The 19,587-nt window shown below is 37.3% G+C and overlaps 1 protein-coding gene across 1 annotated transcript in view; it reads left to right on the plus strand.

The window, feature by feature from the left end:
* The first annotated feature begins 585 nt into the window (after positions 1-585).
* LOC140163571 (cytochrome P450 1A1-like) overlaps positions 586-19,587 on the plus strand; it is a 30,157-nt gene continuing 11,155 nt past the window's right edge. Inside the window, exons 1-3 of the mRNA XM_072186884.1 lie at positions 586-762; positions 9,315-9,488; positions 10,832-10,925. Coding sequence (XP_072042985.1) covers positions 597-762; positions 9,315-9,488; positions 10,832-10,925 — 434 coding nt within the window. The 5' untranslated portion in view covers positions 586-596. The remainder of the gene's footprint in view (positions 763-9,314; positions 9,489-10,831; positions 10,926-19,587) is intronic.

Genomic DNA, 19,587 nt, shown 5'->3' on the forward strand with positions numbered 1-19,587 from the left:
AATCACACTGACGGCGGAGGAGAATACTATCTGGTCAGACAGTTTAATTTTATCAAGCATAAAATACCTGAACAATCACCGTCATTTGATCGATTTACTACAGAATATATTGCATATTCAAAATATAATTTTAATATTGTAAACCTGTTAACTTATATATTTGTGTACTAAAGTATAAGGACACGTGAAAAAAGGCATGTCGAAGACAAAATGGCCGCTAATCCGCCTATTTTCTAGACCTAGGATACATATTCCGAATGAGGGCAGCAGTCTAGGATGCTTATCCCTTCGTGTAGATCCCTGGTGTTATACAGGGACGGATTATTCACCGTCGTAGTGTGACGTCAAAATCGATCGTTACCAGGTCAACTCGTTCGCCCTTATCTACGCTCGGAACCACGATCAAAATTATCACAACACGGAGTCAATGGGTTGCTAACAGGTGCGCAAAGTATTAAAGCTTGAACCACTAACAAAGGTCAAATTCACTATGACGGAGAATAGTAATAATTATGGCATTCATCATTATGGAGGGACACTTGACAAAATAATGCACATTATTATTATACTTTCATCTTTAGACTACTCCCGTCACCATGTTGCCAGATTTTACGAAGTCTATCTCTACATCCGTCGGAGAGATTTATCCGATTACAGCGGTGTTGCTTACCATTCTCACATCCCTTATTTATTGGAGTATTCGGAGACCAAGCGGGATGCCACCCGGACCTATGGGACTACCTATTGTTGGGAATATGTTCAGTAAGTCGATCCTTAAGAATATAATTCATGTTGATTAAAGAGTTTAACTTCAACGCTACACTATTTTTCGCTCACCTGGAATGTTTTCACTAATTCGACTAGCGTCTTCAGCAGATGGTGATGCTGTGATGATATCTAGTCTACATTCGGGATATCTCTCACTGATGACGTCATATGATTGACAGGATGACGTCATAGGATGTTACGATGTAGCGCCCCTCCCCCTGGGCATCAGTGAAAACGTTCCAGGTGAGCGAAAAATAGTGTAGTGATGAAGTTAAACTCTTTACACAGCCGTGACGTTAGTCTTTTTTCTTACAGGTTATTTCTTTCTTCTGTTAACCATTACATTTGCTCTAGCACTCACACGGTTACATCGATTTTGACCTAACTTGGTCACAATAATCATTGACCGTGCCCCTACATGTCACATGAAATTTGTGAGGTCAAAGGTCACGCAGGGGTCATAAACGTGATTTCAACTAAAAATGCATCTTCTCCCACAACTTACGTAGGACAGCAACGCCACTAGCACACAGGCATTGTTATTACCCAGTGTCTATGTGGTGTACACAGATTTGGGGTCAGAGGTCGTTAAGGGGTCACTTCCGGTATAAAACGAAATACCTTCAAAAAATTTTATTAGCTAAACAAAACATAGGACAGTAACGGTATGTTCACACATTAATTGTGGTTACCCAGTGTATATGTGGTATTTTTTTTATTTTGGGTCAAAGGTCATTAAGGGGTCACTTCCGGTATAAAATGAAATACCTTTAAAATGCATCTTCTCCCACAAATTACGTAGGACAGTGACGCCACTTGCACACATGCATGTCATTACATAGTGTCTACGGGGTGTACACAGATTTGGGGTCAAAGGTCATTAAGGGGTCACTTCCGGTATAAAACGAAATACCTTCAAAAAATTTTATTAGCTAAGAAAAACATAGGAGACTGATGGTATGTTCACACATGAATTGTGTTTACCCAATGCATATATGGTATTTTTTATTTGGGGTCAAAGGTCATTAAGGGGTCATTTCCGGTAAAAAACGAAATACCTTTAAAATGCATCTTCTCCCACAAATTACGTAGGACAGTGATGCCACTTGCATATATGCATTCTTATTACCCAGTGTCTATGGGGTGTACACAGATTTTGGGTCAAAGGTCATAAAGGGGTCACTTCCGGTATAAAACGAAAAACCTTCAAATTTTTCTATTTGCTAAGAAAAACATAGGACAGTAACAGTATGTTCACACATGAATTGTGGTTACCCAGTTTATATGTGGTAACGTCACGGCTGTGTCTTTTTTCTTACAGGTTCTTTCTTTCTTCTGTCAACCATTACATTTGCTCTAGCACTCACATGCTTACATCGATTTTGACCTAACTTGGTCACAATGATCATTGACCGTGCCCCTATATGTCACATGAAACTCGTGGGGTCAAAGGTCACGCAGGGGTCAAAAACGTGATTTCAACTCAAAATGCATCTTCTCCTACAAATTACGTAGGACAGTGACGCCACTTGAACACATGCATTGTGATTACCTAGTGTCTATGTGGTGTACACAGATTTGGGGTCAAAGGTCATTAAGGGGTTACTTCCGGTATAAAACGAAAAACCTTCAAAATTTTTATTACCTAAGTTAAACATAGCACAGTAACGGTATGTTCACATATGATCTGAAGTCACCCAATGTATATGTGGTATTTGTTTTTATTTGGGGTCAAAGCTCATTAAGGGGTCACTTCCGGTATAAAAAGAAATACTTTTAAAATGCATCTTCTTCCACAAATTATATAGGACAGTGACGCCACTTGCACATATGCATTGTTATTACCCAGTGTCTATGGGGTGTACACAGATTTGGGGTCAAAGGTCATTAAGGATCAAAAATTTTTATTAGCTAAGTAAAACATGGGACAGTAACGGTATGTTCACACATGATCTGCAGTCACCCAATGTATATGTGGTATTTTTCAATTTGGGGTAAATCTCATTAAGGGGTCACTTCCGGTATAAAACGAAATACCTTTAAAATGCATCTTCTTCCACAGATTATATAGGACAGTGACGCCACTTGCACATATGCATTGTTATTACCCAGTGTCTATGGGGTGTACACAGATTTGGGGTCAAAGGTCATTAAGGAGTCACTTCCGGTATAAAACGAAAAACCTTCAAAAAATTTTATTTGCTAAGAAAAACATAGGACAGTAACCGTATGTTCACACATGAATTGTGGTTACCCAGTTTATATGTGGTATTATTTTATTTGGGGTCAAAGGTCATTAAGGGGTCACTTCCGGTATAAAACGAAATACCTTTAAAATGCTTCTTCTTCCACAAATTACGTAGGACAGTGACGCCACTTACACACATGCATTGTTATAACACAGTGTCTATATGGTACACACACATTTGGGGTCAAAGGTCAGTAAGGGGTCACTTCCGGTATAAAACGATATACCTTCAAAATGTCCCTTCTGCCACAAAAAGCATAGCAAAGTGATGCCACGTGGACACGTGCATTGACATTAGCCAATGTCTATGGGGTTTTCATATATTTTGAGGTCAAAGGTGATTAAGGGGTCACAACACGGCTGTGTTTGTGGTCTTAGACCACAGCTAAGTCTAGTTCTTTCTTTCTTCTGTCAACCATTGCATTTGCTCTAGCACTCACATGCTTACATCGATTTTGACCTAACTTGGTCACAATGATCATTGACCATGCCCCTACATGTCACATAACACTTTTGGGGTCAAAGGTCACGCAGGGGTCACAGGGGTTAAAAACGTGATTTCAACTAAAAATGCATCTTCTCCCACAACTTACGTAGGACAGCAACCCCACTTGCACACATGCATTGTTATTACTCAGTGTCTATGTGGTGTACACAGATTTGGGGTCAAAGGTCATTAAGGGGTCACTTCCGGTATGAAACGAAAAACCTTCAAAAAATTTTATTAGCTAAGTAAAACATAGCACAGTAACGGTATGTTCACATATGATCTGCAGTCACCCAATGTATATGTGGTATTTTTTTAACTTGGGGTCAAAGCTCATTAAGGGGTCACTTCCGGTATAAAAAGAAATACCTTTAAAATGCATCTTCTTCCACAAATTATGTGGGACAGAGACGCCACTTGCACACATGTATTGTTATTACCCAGTGTCTATGGGGTGTACACAGATTTGGGGTCAAAGGTCATTAAGGGGTCACTTCCGGTATCAAACGAAATATCTTCAAAACATTTTATTAGCTAAGAAAAACATAAGAGAGTGATGGTATGTTCACACATGAATTGTGTTTACCAAATGTATATATGGTATTTTTTTATTTGGGGTCAAAGGTCATTAAGGGGTCATTTCCGGTATAAAACGAAATACCTTTAAAATGCATCTTCTCCCACAAATTACGAAGGACAGTGATGCCACTTACACACATGCATTTTTATTACCCAGTGTCTATGGGGTGTACACAGATTTGGGGTCAAAGGTCATTAAGGTGTCACTTCCGGTATAAATTGAAATATCTTCAAATTTTTTTATTTCCTAAGAAAAACATAGGACAGTAACGGTATGTTCACACATGAGTTGTGGTTACCCAATTCATATGTGGTATTTTTTTATTTGGGGTCAAATGTCATTAAGGGGTCACTTCCGGTCTGAGACGAAAAACCTTCAAAATGCCCCTTCTGCCACAAATAACATGGCAAAGTGATGCCACGTGCACACATACATTGACATTAGCCAATGTCTATGGGGTTTCATATATTTTGGGGGTCAAAGGTCATTAAGGGGTCACAACACGGCTGTGTTCGTGGTCTTAGACCACAGCTAAGTCTAGTTAACCATTGTATCTACCACTACGTATGAATATCCACTCCATATGGAAAAGTAGTCTCTTTTGCTCAAATAAAAGGGGTCCCACAGTTAAGCAATGGGAGAAAATTGTCTTTTTTCACTTTCAACTTCAATTATTATAAAGGGAAAGTCTTTTATTTTTTGGCTCACTCTTAATTGTCTCATGTATATATTAAACTCTACTTTCACCGATTTTCAAGGAAATCTGATGAAAGACCTTGTCGTACAGGAGCACTAAACACCGCAAGGTATTCCCAAAATCTCACTCAATTTACTGCAAAATACACTGACATGCACCCCGTGTTATTAAAGTAGCGTGCTATAGAGGGCCCTCACTTGATAATAGTCAGTCCGATTGACTTGGCTCACACGATATTTCCTAGAAATACTTTGCCAGATTCTACTCTCTAAAAAGGAATCTCGATTGGTTACAAAATGCCGTCGTACAGTAGGAAAAACCATACCCTCTTCCGTACAGCCCTGCTTAGTGTGCTGTGTGGTAATGTATGCATTGTGCATTGACCTCGAACGCCTCTGTACACACAGCGTGCACACACTGGAGTCGAGTATAATTTATTTAAAGAGACTTTCATAGGAAAACTTTTCCATATGTATAATTGATGTTGTTTATATCAATCAATCAATCAATCAATCTTTATTTCATTCAAAATACAACAATACAATAACAGCAAAACAACACATTTGAATGAGGAGATGCTCAGAAGGCCAAAAAGGCCTGAACAAGCACCCCCGTAACCTTAGCCTAAGTTTCTTAATTTGTCTAATAAAATACAATTTCATACATACAAACACCCCCACCCTCTTTCATACATTCATGTAGAACGAACTAAGCAGGAAAAAAATGATGAATAAAGAACATGCAGAATATAAATTAGGATTTCATAACATTTGCTCACGTACGTATATCGCACAAGAAAGCTGACATTTTGTGAATATAGTATAAATGCTAAGAGATCAGTTAATTTTAATCGATTTTTTGTTTTAAAAGGAGAAAAATAAAATAAGTAAATCCAAACTAAGAGGTATTAAGTGTACATTTCTATAAGGTTTGTTTTAATTTGGGATCTAAAGAGTTTTACTGATGTAGCCGTTTTGGCGCATCTGTCAATCGAATGCCATTTTCTTGGCCCGGCGGTTCTTATTGTTTTGTTAGCAAACTCTGTTTTTGTAAGACAGATCTTGTAATCTTCAGCGTTTCTTGTGTGATACCTGAGGTGATTCCTCTGCTCAACAAAATAACTATTGAAGGCCTTTGGTAACTGATTGGTATTATACTTGTACATAAAAGTGCTTAGTTCGAGATCATAACTATCATAAACATTAAGCAAATTGTAATTCTTGAAAATAGGGCTGAGTGACTTAAAAGTGACTATTCGATATCATTCTAAGGGCTTTTTTTGAAGTTTGAAAATCTTTTCCAAATATTTTTGACAAGTATTTCCCCATGCTAAGATACCATAGTTTATGTAAGGAAGTATTAAAGTACAATATAGTGAATACATTATTCGCTCGGGGACAAAATGTTTCAGTTGGTTTATTACACCAACACCTCTAGATATATTCTTTGAGATGTTGGTAATATGAAATTTCCAAGTTAAATTCTCATCAATTGTCACTCCAAGAAATTTGGTCTTATTCAACCTTTCCAGGATTACATTATCTAATATAATATTTTTAGTAACATTGTACAATACGTGTGATGTTTTGTGATTTGTACCAAGCACCATATAATTAGTCTTGCTTGCATTCACTGATAGCTTATTAGCCTTAAACCAATTATTTACTTCTTTTAATTCATTGTTGATAAGATCGTATTTGGACACAATGTCCTTATGTGAATAAGTTATAGTAGTATCATCGGCAAACAAGACAAATTTTAGAATGGTGGAAGTATTTATGATATCATTAACATACAAAATGAACAATAATGGGCCTAGGATGGAGCCTTGAGGTACTCCACATATTATATCTTTATGTTCAGATTTACAAGAATTGTAATACACATACTGTTTTCTATTATGTAAGTAATCTTTAAACCATTTTAAAACGTTTCCTCTAAAACCATAATGTTCCAGTTTATGTAATAAAATACTATGGTCGATAGTGTCAAAGGCTTTTGACAAATCTAAGAAAATCCCAACAGTTGTCTCATTGTTTTCGACAGCATTACTAATTTTGTCAATAAATTCCAAGATAGCCATATAGGTAGAATGTTTAGATCTAAAGCCAAATTGCTTATCATTTAGAATTTCATATTTATCAATGTAATGTATGCATCTGTTGAACACAAGCCTTTCAAGTATTTTTGAAAAGCATGGCAGAACAGAAACTGGACGATAGTTTGAGAAAACTTCTGGATTTTCTTTCTTATAAATGGGAATTACCTTTGCGATCTTTAACTCATTTGGTACTACACCAGCAGTAATAGACATGTTGAATATAATAGTTAATGGAATCGATATTTCCTTTGCATTCCTTTTTACCACGTAATTACCAATAGTATCGTGACCAGCACTCTTGTTTTGATTAAATTTATGTATTATTTTTATAACGTCTTCATCAACAATTGGTTTCATGTACATGCTACTGCTTAATGGGCTCTTTAAATAATCATAGTACTTCTTGCCATTTGTTGTAATCTTGGAAGCTAATTTAGGTCCGATGTTAACAAAATATTTATTAAATTCATTTGAAATTTTCTGGGGATCTGACACCGTTTCGCCTTCATCATTTTTGAATTTAGCTTGCATATTTCTTTTGTTGTTACGTCCAATAATACTATTTATTGTTTTCCATGTTTTTTGTAGATTGTGTTTAACAGATTCAAATTTCTTTTTATAATACTCTCTTTTTGATTTTCGTATTAACGTGTTTAACTTATTTCTATATGTTTTGAATGACTCAAGCGTTTCATCACATGGCTTTTGTATATACCTCTTATACATCTTATTCTTAGTTTTTATACTTTTGAGAAGACCTCTACTTATCCAAGGAAATTTTGGTTCTTTTTTATTATTACTCTTGTGTTTTGTCAAAGTCACACATTCATCATATACATTATTGAAAATACGTATAAACTTATTGTAACTATCATTTACATCTTCATTATCCAGTTCAGCATGCCAATTCACATTGGAAAGTTTTTGCTTCAAATTATTTATATTACAAGTATTATGATTCCTCTTATAAAAATAATTTCTTTCATCAGGCGATGTTTTTCTTACTGCCCGATTTTTGAGTACTATAGTTAATAGATGATCACTGACATCAGTAACTATTATTTCTGAGTTTACATCGTTGTGATTATTTGTAAGTATATTATTAATAATGGTTGCACTATGTTCAGTTATTCTAGTTGGTTTGTAAATTGTTGGCATGAACGAATATGAATAAACAAGATTAAGATACTCATGAGTTTGTTTGTGACAGTCATCCTTTAACAAGTCTATATTAAAATCCCCCATTAGATAGCATTCCTTATTTTCTTTAGTTATTTGATCCAAAATAGGACCAATATCTTTGATGAAATGCTCAATTTTCGTATGTGCACGATAAATAGCACCTACTAACATATTTCGTGTATTTTCTCTTTCTATTTCTACAAAACAAGATTCAAAATTAGAGTTTGAAATACAAAGATCAGATCTCAGTTTATTGATTGAAGTGGAACTATATAAACAAACACCCCCTTTTTCTCTTTCTGTTCTGTTTGTATATTCCATATTATAACCATTTAAGTTGAAGTATTCGGATGGCGATTCTTTTAAGTGGGTTTCAGATAGGCCAATGATGTTAAATTCGTGATTTAAGGTCTTAATGTTTTCTTTCAATTTTTCAAAATTTTTCTTGATACTTCTAATGTTAACATTCAGTATGGAGAGTTCACTATTGGTATCAATATATTTTTGGCTGAATTCTTCCGGTGTTAAATAATTGCATTCTGGTATTTTGTTCATTTCAATAAATTCGTCATTTTTTTATTATTTTGAAATCTAATTGGATTAAACATCATTTTATCATATTTGTCTATATTAATATCCGATACCTGGATTGTTTCTCCAGATTCATTCATAAGGTCATTATCGCCATCAGAATCCTCATCATTATCTATATTCACATCATTGATTTTGGAACATTTATTACATACATATTCATCTATTTTAAGTAACGAAATTTCCTTTCGACTGAGGTTCATACATTTCTTATGCACATAGTTTTTACATATTTTACATGAGAAAATTTGATGTTTCTTTTGCATGTTCTTTTTACAAACGATACATTTTTCTTTACCTGTTTAATGTTTAAATATTAATTTATTAATCATCATGTGGTATAAAAATCTCAACTTTTTTTTTTTTTTTAGGGGGCGAGACTGTGGATCACGAAAGGCCTTTTAAGAGTTAACTGAGTCAACGGCAGAAACTCGAAGAAGCATACGAATGTATTGACGTATTTATATGGAAAAACAACATGCATCCGCTTTATCACGTGATATACATATTCATTTTGTGGACTGATGCACCCTTACTTTAAATCGTATTTGTTAACAAAACAAGAGACTGATATTCACATGTCACATGCTCATGATACTTAGGCCTAGTCTCTACGTATCACAATACAATTGAATTTGGAAAGCCGTTATTTTTATTCAGGTTTCACGGACCAACCTCACATTAAATTCAAGGAAATGACAAAGAAGTATGGCAATATATTTGCCGTGAAAATGGGTCAGCGATGGATGGTAGTTCTCAATCAAATAGATGTGGTGAGAGATGCAATGCTCAAAAAACCAGTTGAGTTTGCAGGACGGCCTGATTTATATTCAAGTAAGTAGGGGTGTAGGGGATAGGGGTGGTTTAGTTTCGTACCTGATGCCTGGGTAACATTTTGGTAGAAGATTCGGTTCGTGTAAACTTTGCAAACTATCATCAAATTCCGTTATGGGTTGTTTTTGTGTTCACGTATCTTAAATGTCGGCTCGTCTCATGTTTTAAATATTTTTTACAATACTTGTCCTGACTACATGAATGAGAATTTTACTAGACTATCAAGTGTGCATCATTATAGCACAAGGGAAGGGACTTTAATTTTCAAGTTCCCCAGATCAAGTATTTTAGTTCTGGTTCTTTTTATTTGAATGCTATCAAAAACTGGAATAGCTTGCCGGAAGATATTTAATCAGTTTCACTGAAATACAAGTTTAAAAAAGATGTCAAAGCTCACCTTTTAAATCAAATGAATGTCTAGTTTTTGTTGTTTTTGCTCCAATGCTTTGTTTGTAGTTTTTTGGTGTTTTTTTACCAGTCTTAACTTTTAATATTTTTTTCCGTAATATAAGGACCCTTTGGAGGGAAGTTTTTAAGCTTAAAGGGCTATCCTTGGCATGGTGTTATGGATTCTGTATGTTTGTTTATAATAAGTATTGTACCTGTAAGGGCAATATAATATTTGTAATGTGTATCCATTTTTAACATGCTGAATAAAATCAAATCAAATGGGTGGGGTGTGCAGTAGTGTGGAGCAGTGGCGGCGACCAGAGCATTAAAATTTAGGGGAGCGAACATATTTTGTTCTGGTCTTACTGAGATATTGTATGGGGCCGCCGCCGCCCCGACCGCATGTACCTGTATCTGTATATAATTTAGTTTGTGTCAATATTTTTACATTATCTCGCTAGATGAATAACCAATCTTATTACACACAATATAAACAGTAATGTTGGTCACTTTATGATATTAACACTAAGTATTAATCATGACACAAATATTGATTAGAAGAATTCTTTAACTTCAAAACTACTTAAATTTGATCGCTTACTGGGAAAAGAACCCGAAGAATTTTCCAGAAGCGCCCTAGAAGCCATACGCAACATATCTTAAACAGAGACACTGGACTGGACTTAGATCCAATTTGGGACAACCTTCTTATACCCAAGACCACCAGGGGGCGAGGAAAACACCTTTGACGCCATCTACAAGTGTGACGTCATCTAAGGTTGTCATAAATGCCATAACATCCGGCTGAGGACACAGTCGGTACTGTGAAAGCGCTCCCGGTAAGCGATCAAATTTAAGTAGTGTTGAAGTTTAAAAATTCTTCTAATTTAGTATATACCAATACGATCGTATGAATATTCAATTTTATGCGAATATTGATGTTTATTATTCAGGTGGCTTGATGACCGAAAATTTCCAGGACATTGCAGGTGCTACCTACAGTGCCAGATGGAAACTCCACAGAAAATTGGGTCATTCCGCAATAAGGTATCAAATATGTTCAAGTAGGGACAAAGGCCCGGAACAAATGTCTTTGTCCTTACACAGCCGTGACGTTAGTCACGGCTGTGTCTTTTTGCTTACAGGTTCTTTCTTTACACAGCCGTGACGTTAGTCACGGCTGTGTCTTTTTTCTTACAGGTTCTTCTTACAAGCCGACGACGAACGTCGGCTTGTACTGTCTTCTTGGCGTTCTTCTTTCTGTCGACCACATTCGTACGTATAACTCAGTCACGGGTTGACGTATTTTAACTAAACATTGTCAGAAGGACCGTTGGCATTGCCCGCACATGTCATATGACTTTGACTTGCATCTGACCTTTGACCTAGCTACAATGGTCAAAAAGGTGATTTTTTTTGCTTTTTCTTAGCAAAACGTGACATTTTGCGTGATTTGCCACGTTTTGCCCTAGCTCTGCTATGCTTTGACCGATTTTGATATATTGGATCGGTTGAGCCCATATTTATTGGTCGAGCTATGAGTTTTAAAATATTGGACGAGACGTAGTCGAGTCCAATATTTTACAACTCATAGCAAGACCAATAAATATTGGGCGTAAAGCATCCAATTTTATCATTATTATGTTTTGGATCCAATATTATCACAACTTGGATCCATCAAAACATAATAATGATCATACTTGGTCACAAACACTACTGACTATGTCCCCACATGTTACATGACATTGAACTCCATTTGACCTTTGACCTGCTCACAATGGCTAAAATGCGATTTTTGCTATAAAATGTATCTTCTTCCACAAATAACATGTGATGGTGACATGCTTAGGTCATGTGACTTGACTTTGGTCGGTGTCTATAGGGTGTTCACAGATAAGGGGTCAAAGGTCACTAAGGGGGTCATTTCCGGTCTGAAAGCTAAAACTATTCAAAAAATCACTGTCTTTACAAATTACATAGCAGAGAGTCGCCATTAGCACACATGCATTGCTACTAGCCAGGGTCTTTAGGATGCCTACAGTTTTGGGGTCAAAGGTCATTAAGGGGTTACTTCCGGTCAAAAACCAAAATTATCAAAAATGTTCAAAATAAATTTATCTCAAAATGTAAACGGACCAGAGTAATAAAACCATCATACATGAATCAGTATTCCCTGATGTATGCATGGTATTTTTATTTTGGGGGTCAAAGGTCATTAAGAGGTCACTTCCTGTTTTTAGCTAAATAACTTTAAGAATTTTTATCTCAACAACTGAACAGAGTAGAATTTTTTAATTAAAATTGGAACAATGCATTTTATCGGTATACGTTAGGTTTTTTTTTCATTGAGGTCAAAGGTCATTAAGGGGGTCAAAAGGTCAATCAAAAATTTAAAAAATCAAAATCCATGTATAAGTTCCGATTAAGCTGAAATTCACCAGGAATATTTCTTATGACATCCTAAGCGCAATGCAAGAGCAGTTGACCCCATCCGTGACCCAAAGGTCAAAGTTTAGGGGTCAAAGGTCAAATTTCTAAATTGTTCAAACTTGACCCATCAACAGGTCGGCTTGTGTGTCATGTCTCGCATGACAATTTCTATATAGCTCTTGTTTCTTTCTTCTTCTTCTTTCTGTCAACCATTACATTTGCTCTAGCACTCACATGCTTACACCGATTTTGACCTAACTTGGTCACAATGATCATTGACGGTTCCCCTACATGTCACATGAAACTCGTGGGATCAAAGGTCACGCAGGGGTCACAGGGGTCAAAAACGCGATTTTAACTCAAAATGCATCTTCTCCTACAAATTACATAGGACAGTGACGCCACTTGCACACATGCATTGTAATTACCCAGTGTCTATAGGGTGTACACAGATTTGGGGTCAAAGGTCATTAAGGGGTCACTTCCGGTTTAAAACGAAATACCTTCAAATATTTTTATTAGCTAAGGAAAAAATAGGACAGTAACGATATGTTCACATATGAGTTGCAGTTACTCAATGTATATGTGGTATTTTTTTGTTTGGGGTCAAAGGTCATTAAGGGGCCACTTCCGGTATAAATCGAAATACCTTTAAAATGCATCTTCTCCCACAAATTACGTAGGACAGTAACGCCATTTGCACACATGCATTGTTATTACCTAGTGTCAATGTGGTGTACACAGATTTGAGGTCAAAGGTCATTAAGGGGTCACTTCCGGTATAAATTGAAATATCTTCAAAAAATTTCATTAGCTAAGAAAACATAGGAGAGTGATGGTATGTTCACACAATGTATATATGGTATTTTTTTATTTGGGGTCAAAGGTCATTAAGGGGTCATTTCCGGTATAAAACGAAATACCTTTAAAATGCATCTTCACCCACAAATTACGTAGGACAGTGATGCCACTTGCACACGTGCATTGTTATTACCCAGTGTCTATGGGGTGTACACAAATTTGGGGTCAAAGGTCATTAAGGGGTCACTTCCGGTATAAATTGAAATATCTTCAAAAAATTTCATTAGCTAAGAAAACATAGGAGAGTGATGGTATGTTCACACAATGTATATATGGTATTTTTTATTTGGGGTCAAAGGTCATTAAGGGGTCATTTCCGGTATAAAACGAAATACCTTTAAAATGCATCTTCACCCACAAATTACGTAGGACAGTGATGCCACTTGCACACATGCATTGTTATTACCCAGTGTCTATGGGTGTACACAAATTTGGGGTCAAAGGTCATTAAGGGGTCACTTCCGGTCTGAGACAAAAAACATTCAAAAGGCCCCTTCTGCCACAACATGGCAAAGTTATGCCACGTGCACACATACATTGACATTATCCAATGTCTATGGGGTTTTCATATATTTTACTGTGTCTTTTTTCTTACAGGTTCTTTCTTTCTTTCTTTCTTTCTTTCTTCTTTCTTCTGTCAACCATTACATTTGCTCTAGCACTCACATGCTTACATCGATTTTGACCTAACTTCATCACAATGATCATTGACCGTGCCCCTACATGTCACATGAAACTCGTGCGATCAAAGGTCACGCAGGGGTCACAGGGGTCAAAAACGTGATTTCAACTAAAAATGCACCATCTCCCACAATTTACGTAGGACAGCGACCCCACTTGCACACATGCATTGCTATTACCCAGTGTCTATTTGGTGTACACAGATTTGGGGTCAAAGGTCATTAAGGGGTCACTTCCGGTATAAAACGAAAAACCTTCAAAAATTTTTATTAGCTAAGTAAAACATACATACATACATACATATATCGATTTATATTGTGCCTATACAATTTTAGCTCTAGGCGCATTACAATAAGAGAAAACAAAGAAAGAAATAGCAATAACAAGAAATGGATCAAATTGGAAAAAAGTGGGTTTTTAAAAGCTTTTTGAAGCTGGCCAGTGTTTGGGCCTCCCTGATGTTGCATGGGAGGTTGTTCCAAATTCGAGGACCAAAGGAAGTGAAGGCGTTATCACCAGCTAATTTGATTGTGGGAGGAATGGAGAGCCGAGTAGTATCCATGGAAGAGCGTAAATGACGAGATGTGGTGTAGGAATGAATTCCAGATTGAAGGTAGAGTGGAGCTATGTCATTGACACATTGATATATGATGGTGAGGATCTTGAAATTGACACGCTCCCTGATGGGCAACCAATGTAAGTCCTTGATGTATGGGGTTATGTGGTCACGACGTTTGAGGCCGTAGATGAGACGCACTGCCCTATTTTGAATACGCTGCAGTTTGGATACATTGATGTTGGTGGTGCCAGCAAGGAGAGAGTTGCCGTAGTCGAGGCGAGATAATATGAGTGCACGGATGATGTGATGGCATGAGTCTGTATCAAGGAAGCGCCTGACTCGAGCAATATTGCGAAGTTGGAAGTTAAGAGTTTGGCAGAGTCCAGATACATGGTCATTCATGGATAGAGGTGAGTCAAGTTTAAACTGAAGTGGCAGGTTTAATAACAGTATCGCCAACCATAAGATGAAGTGAAGAGGAGACGAGATTGATATTGTGTGGTGAGCCAAATACAATGAACTCGGTCTTGTCCATGTTTAGTTTCAAGTTATTAGATTTCATCCAGTTGCTTAATTCAAGAATGCAGTTTTGTAGACGATCAACAGCCAGCTGAGAATGGGATGCAATTTTTGGATTAAAAGATGTATACACTTGCGTGTCATCAGCATATATGTGGTACATCAGGCTATGATTACGGATAATGCTGCCAATTGGGTAGATGTAAACAGTGAATTGAAGAGGTCCCATGATGGATCCTTGGGGGGTACCACAGTCCAAATCGGTATTATCCGAAAAACAGTTTCCAATGCACACACGGCTATGACGATCAGTAATATATGATTTATGATTTAAACCAGTCTAAAGGCGGACCAGAAACATAGCACAGTAACGGTATGTTCACATATGATCTGCAGTCACCCAATGTATATGTGTTTTTTTTTATTTGGGGTCAAAGCTCATTAAGGGGTCACTTCCGGTATAAAAGAAATACCTTTAAAATGCATCTTCTTCCACAAATTATGTGGGACAGAGACGCCACTTGCACACATGCATTGTTATTACCCAGTGTCTATGGGGTGTACACAGATTTGGGGTCAAAGGTCATTAAGGGGTCACTTCCGGTATAAAACGAAATACCTTCAATTTTTTTTATTAGCTAAGTAAAACATTGGACAGTAACGGTATGTTCACACATGATCTGCAGTCACCCAATGTATATGTAGTATTTTTTATTTGGGGTCAAATCTCATTAAGGGTCACTTCCGGTATAAAACGAAATACCTTTAAAATGCATCTTCTTCCACAGATTCTGTAGGACAGTGACGCCACTTGCACACATGCATTGTTATTATCCAGTGTCTATAAGGTGTACACAGATTTGGGGTCAAAGGTCATTAAGGGGTCACTTCCGGTATAAAACGAAATACCTTCAAAAATTTTTATTAGCTAAGTAAAACATTGGACAGTAACGGTATGTTCACACATGATCTGCAGTCACCCATTGTATATGTGGTATTTTTGGGGGGTCAAAGGTCATTAAGAGGTCACTTCCGGTATAAACGAAATACCTTTAAAATGCATCTTCTTCCACAGATTATGTAAGACAGTGACGCCACTTGCACACGTGCATTGTTATTACCCAGTGTCTATGGGGTGTACACAGATTTGGGGTCAAAGGTCATTAAGGGGTCACTTCCGGTATAAAACGAAAAACCTTCAAAAATTTTATTTGCTAAGAAAAACATAGGACAGTAATGGTATGTTCACACATGAATTGTGGTTACCCAGTTTATATGTGGTATTATTTTATTTGGGGTCAAAGGTCATTAAGGGGTCACTTCCGGTATAAAACGAAATACCTTTAAAATGCTTCTTCTTCCACAAATTACGTAGGACAGTGACGCCACTTGCACACATGCATTGTTATAACACAGTGTCTATATGGTGTGCACACATTTGGGGTGAAAGGTCAGTAAGGGGTCACTTCCGGTATAAAACGATATACCTTCAAAATGCCCTTTCTGCCACAAAAAGCATAGCAAAGTGATGCCACGTGGACACCTGCATTGACATTAGCCAATGTCGATGGGGTTTTCATATATTTTGAGGTCAAAGGTGATTAAGAGATCACAACACGGCTGTGTGTGTGGTCTTAGACCACAGCTAAGTCTAGTTACACAGCCGTGACGTTAGTCACGGCTGTGTCTTTTTTCTTACAGGTTCTTCTTCTTCTTCTTCTGTCAACCATTACATTTGCTGTAGCACTCACATGCTTACATCGATTTTGACCTAACTTGGTCACAATGATCATTGACCATGCCCCTACATGTCACATGAAACTCGCGGGGTCAAAGGTCACGCAGGGGTCACAGGGCTCAAAAACGTGATTTCACCTAAAATGCATCTTCTCCTACAACTTACGTAGGACAGCGACCCCACTTGCACACATGCATTGTTATTACCCAGTGTCTATGTGGTGTACACAGATTTGGGGTCAAAGGTCATTAAGGGGTCACTTCCGGTATAAAACGAAAAACCTTCAAAAATTTTATTAGCTAAGTAAACCATAGCACAGTAACGGTATGTTCACATATGATCTGTAGTCACCCAATGTATATGTGGTATTTTTTTACTTAGGGTCAAAGCTCATTAAGGGGTAACTTCCGGTATAAAAAGAAATACCTTTAAAATGCATCTTCTTCCACAAATTATGTGGGACTGAGACGCCACTTGCACACATGTATTGTTATTACCCAGTGTCTATGGGGTGTACACAGATTTGGGGTCAAAGGTCATGAAGGGGTCACTTCCGGTAAAAAACGAAATATCCTAAAAAAATTTTATAAGCTAAGCAAAACATGGGACAGTAACGGTATGTTCACACGTGATCTGCAGTCACCCAATGTATATGTGGTATTTTTTTTATTTGGGGTCAAATCTCATTAAGAGGTCACTTCCGGTATAAAACGAAATACCTTTAAAATGCATCTTCTTCCACAAATTACGTAGGACAGTGACGCCACTTGCACACATGCATTGTTATTACCCAGTGTCTATGGGGTGTACACAGATTTTGGGTCAAAGGTCATTAAGGGGTCACTTCCGGTATAAAACGAAAAACCTTCAAAATTTTGTATTTGTTAAGATAAACATAACGGTATGTTCACACATGAATTGTGGTTACCCAATTCATATGTGGTATTTTTTTATTTGGGGTCAAATGTCATTAAGGGGTCACTCCGGTCTGAGACGAAAAACCTTCAAAATGCCCTTCTGTCACAAATAACATGGCAAAGTGATGCCACGTGCACACATACATTGACATTAGCCAATGTCATATATTTTGGGGTCAAAGGTCATTAAGGGGTACAACACGGCTGTGTTCGTGGTCTTAGACCACAGCTAAGTCTAGTTCTTCTTTCTTCTTCTGTCAACCATTACATTTGCTCTAGCACTCACACGCTTACATCGATTTTGACCTAACTTGCTCACAATGATCATTGACCATGCCCCTACATGTCACATGAAACTCGCGGGGTCAAAGGTCACGCAGGGGTCACAGGGGTCAAAAACGTGATTTCAACTAAAAATGCATCTTCTTACACAGCTTACGTAGGACAGCAACCCCACTTGCACACATGCATTGTTATTACCCAGTGTCTATGTGGTGTACACAGATTTGGGGTCAAAGGTCATTAAGGGGTCACTTCCGGTATAAAACGAAAAACCTTCAAAATTTTTATTAGCTAAGTAAAACATAGCACAGTAACGGTATGTTCACATATGATCTGCAGTCACCCAATGTATATGTGGTATTTTTTATTTGGGGTCAAAGCTCATTAAGGGGTCACTTCCGGTATAAAAAGAAATACCTTTAAAATGCATCTTCTTCCACAAATTGTGTGGGACAGCGACGCCACTTGCACACATGCATTGTTATTACCCAGTGTCTATGGGGTGTACACAGATTTGGGTTCAAAGGTCATTAAGGGGTCACTTCCGGTATAAAACGAAATACCTTAAAAAATTTTTATTAGCTAAGGAAAACATAGGACAGTAACGGTATGTTCACATATGAGTTGCAGTTACTCAATGTATATGTGGTATTTTTTTACTTGGGGTCAAAGGTCATTAAGGGGCCACTTCCGGTATAAATCGAAATACCTTTAAAATGCATCTTCTCCCACAAATTACGTAGGACAGTAACGCCACTTGCACACATGCATTGTTATTACCTAGTGTCAATGTGTTGTACACAGATTTGAGGTCAAAGGTCATTAAGGGGTCATTTCCGGTCTGAGACAAAAACCTTCAAAATGCCCCTTCTGCCACAAATAACATGGCAAAGTGATGCCACGTGCCCATATACATTGACATTATACAATGTCTATGGGGTTTCATATATTTTGGGGTCAAAGGTCATTAAGGGGTTACAACACGGCTGTGTTCGTGGTCTTAGACCACAGCTAAGTCTAGTTCTTCTTCTTTCTTCTGTCAACCTTTACATTTGCTCTAGCACTCACATGCTTACATCGATTTTTACCTAACTTGGTCACAATGATCATTGACCGTGCCCCTACATGTCACATGAAACTCGTGGGGTCAAAGGTCACTCAGGGGTCATAGGGGTCAAAACATGATTTCAACTAAAAATGCATCTTCTCCCACAACTTACGTAGGACAGCGACGTCACTAGCACACATGCATTGTTACTACCCAGTGTCTATGTGGTGTACACAGATTTGGGGTCAAAGGTCATTAAAGGGTCACATCCGGTATAAAACGAAATACCTTCAAAAAATTTTATTAGCTAAACAAAACATAGGACAGTAACGGAATGATCACTCATGAATTGCGGTTATCCAGTGTATATGTGGTATTGTTTTATTTTGGGTCAAAGGTCATTAAGGGGTCACTTCCGGTATAAAACGAAATACCTTTAAAATGCATCTTCTCCCACAAATAACGTAGGACAGTGATGCCACTTGCACACATGCATTGTCATTACCCAGTGTCTATGGGTGTACACAGATTTGGGGTCAAAGGTCATTAAGGGGTCACTTCCGGTATAAAACGAAATACCTTCAAAAAATTTTATTAGCTAAACAAAACATAGGACAGTAACTGTATGTTCACACATGAATTGTGGTTACCTAGTGTATATGAGGTATTTTTTT

This window comes from Amphiura filiformis, chromosome 11 (assembly GCF_039555335.1).
Source record: "Amphiura filiformis chromosome 11, Afil_fr2py, whole genome shotgun sequence".
Lineage (NCBI taxonomy): Eukaryota > Metazoa > Echinodermata > Ophiuroidea > Amphilepidida > Amphiuridae > Amphiura > Amphiura filiformis.